Genomic DNA, 1,354 nt, shown 5'->3' on the forward strand with positions numbered 1-1,354 from the left:
CTCCCCTTATTTCCCCCCTTCCCCTCCCCTCCCTTCACTTTCCTTCACTTCTCATCTTTCTCCTTTCTTTTTCTTTTTACAGAGTTTCATGAAGCCAAGGCTGGCCTCAAAGTTACTATGTAGCCAAGAATGACTCTGAACTTGGTCTTCCTGCCTCTGCCTCAGGACTGCTAGTGCTACAGGTGTGTGCTACTTTTTCTGGCTTGGTTACTCAGTTCTGAGGCCTGCATACCAACTGAGCTATGTTGCCAGCCCCTCTAATTTATCTTCTGAAAGCCCTAATAGTCAGTGCACTTCGTGGGTGGGCAGTGGCCTGGTCCCAGTGAAGAGCCCATGAAGTCCCTTACCCTGGCTATTTGGTCTGCCATTTGGAGACGTCCATCCAGCTCTCGTCTGATCTGGGCTGCCTGCTCATCTGGATTGTCCAGCTGCACAAAACACAAAATCATACAAACATGGAGACTATTAGTTTAGAGCATCAATACCAAAAAAACCTTGTGACTTGTCATCTTATACAAGTCTGTGCCCCCATCTTGATCTATGAACTAATTTCAATTTAAAAACAAATCTCATAACCAATGCATGCAGTCTGAGTGAATTCCAGACAAATATTTTCCAGGTAGAGCATGTGAAGCTGGACATTTGAGTACATTACTCAGGATCTGTTAGTTACTTGAATTATTCTAAAGAAATGTTCCGAATGAGGGTCTGATTAACACCTTTTGGGACCGATGACCAAGTTCTCACACAATGAACAACCAGGGAGGAACTAGCTTTATAGTTCTCGGAGACCCCTGGCACGGCACAGACGTGTGGTTCTCCTGTCCTGGTCCGTGGAGGGTGTGGTTCTCCTGTCCTGGTCCGTGGAGGGCGTGGTTCTCTTGTCCTGGTCCGTGGAGGGTGTGGTTCTCCTGTCCCGGTCCGTAGAGGGTGTGGTTCTCCTGTCCCGGTCCGTGGAGGATTAGTCAGTGCTCTTCTTAGTAAGCACCGAGGGGCTCTTTCCTTTCGCTGCTACAGCCATGGCAGCGTACAGCCAGCCGTGAGTGCGCTCAGGCTGCTGACGTTTTCTCTACTGTCCTCTGCTGTGGGACAAAGAAGGTCTGGTTGGACCCCGATGAGACCAATGAAATCGCCAATGCCAACTCCCATCAGCAGACCAGGAAGCTCATCAAAGATAGGCTGATCACCCGGAAACTTGTGACTGTCCATTCCAGGGCTCACTGCCAGAAAAACACCTTGACCCAATGGAAGGGCAGGCATATGGGCTTAGGGAAGAGGAAGAGCAGGCATATGGGCATAGGGAAGAGGAAGGGCAGGCATATGGGCATAGGGAAGAGGAAGGGCAGGCATATGG

At 49.7% G+C, this 1,354-nt stretch overlaps 1 protein-coding gene and 1 pseudogene across 25 annotated transcripts in view; one reads left to right on the forward strand and one right to left on the reverse strand.

Moving 5' to 3' along the window:
* The window catches only part of Cadps (calcium dependent secretion activator), a 442,533-nt gene that overhangs the window by 238,251 nt on the left and 202,928 nt on the right, over window positions 1-1,354 (reverse strand). For all 25 annotated transcript variants that reach the window (XM_021182627.2, XM_029468964.1, XM_029468977.1 and 22 more), the window contains exon 4: window positions 348-428. In XM_021182627.2, coding sequence (XP_021038286.1) covers window positions 348-428 — 81 coding nt within the window. The remainder of the gene's footprint in view (window positions 1-347; window positions 429-1,354) is intronic.
* The window catches only part of LOC110309604, a 1,208-nt pseudogene continuing 604 nt past the window's right edge, over window positions 751-1,354 (forward strand).

The sequence above is a fragment of the Mus caroli genome, chromosome 14, assembly GCF_900094665.2.
Source record: "Mus caroli chromosome 14, CAROLI_EIJ_v1.1, whole genome shotgun sequence".
Taxonomy (NCBI): Eukaryota; Metazoa; Chordata; class Mammalia; order Rodentia; family Muridae; genus Mus; species Mus caroli.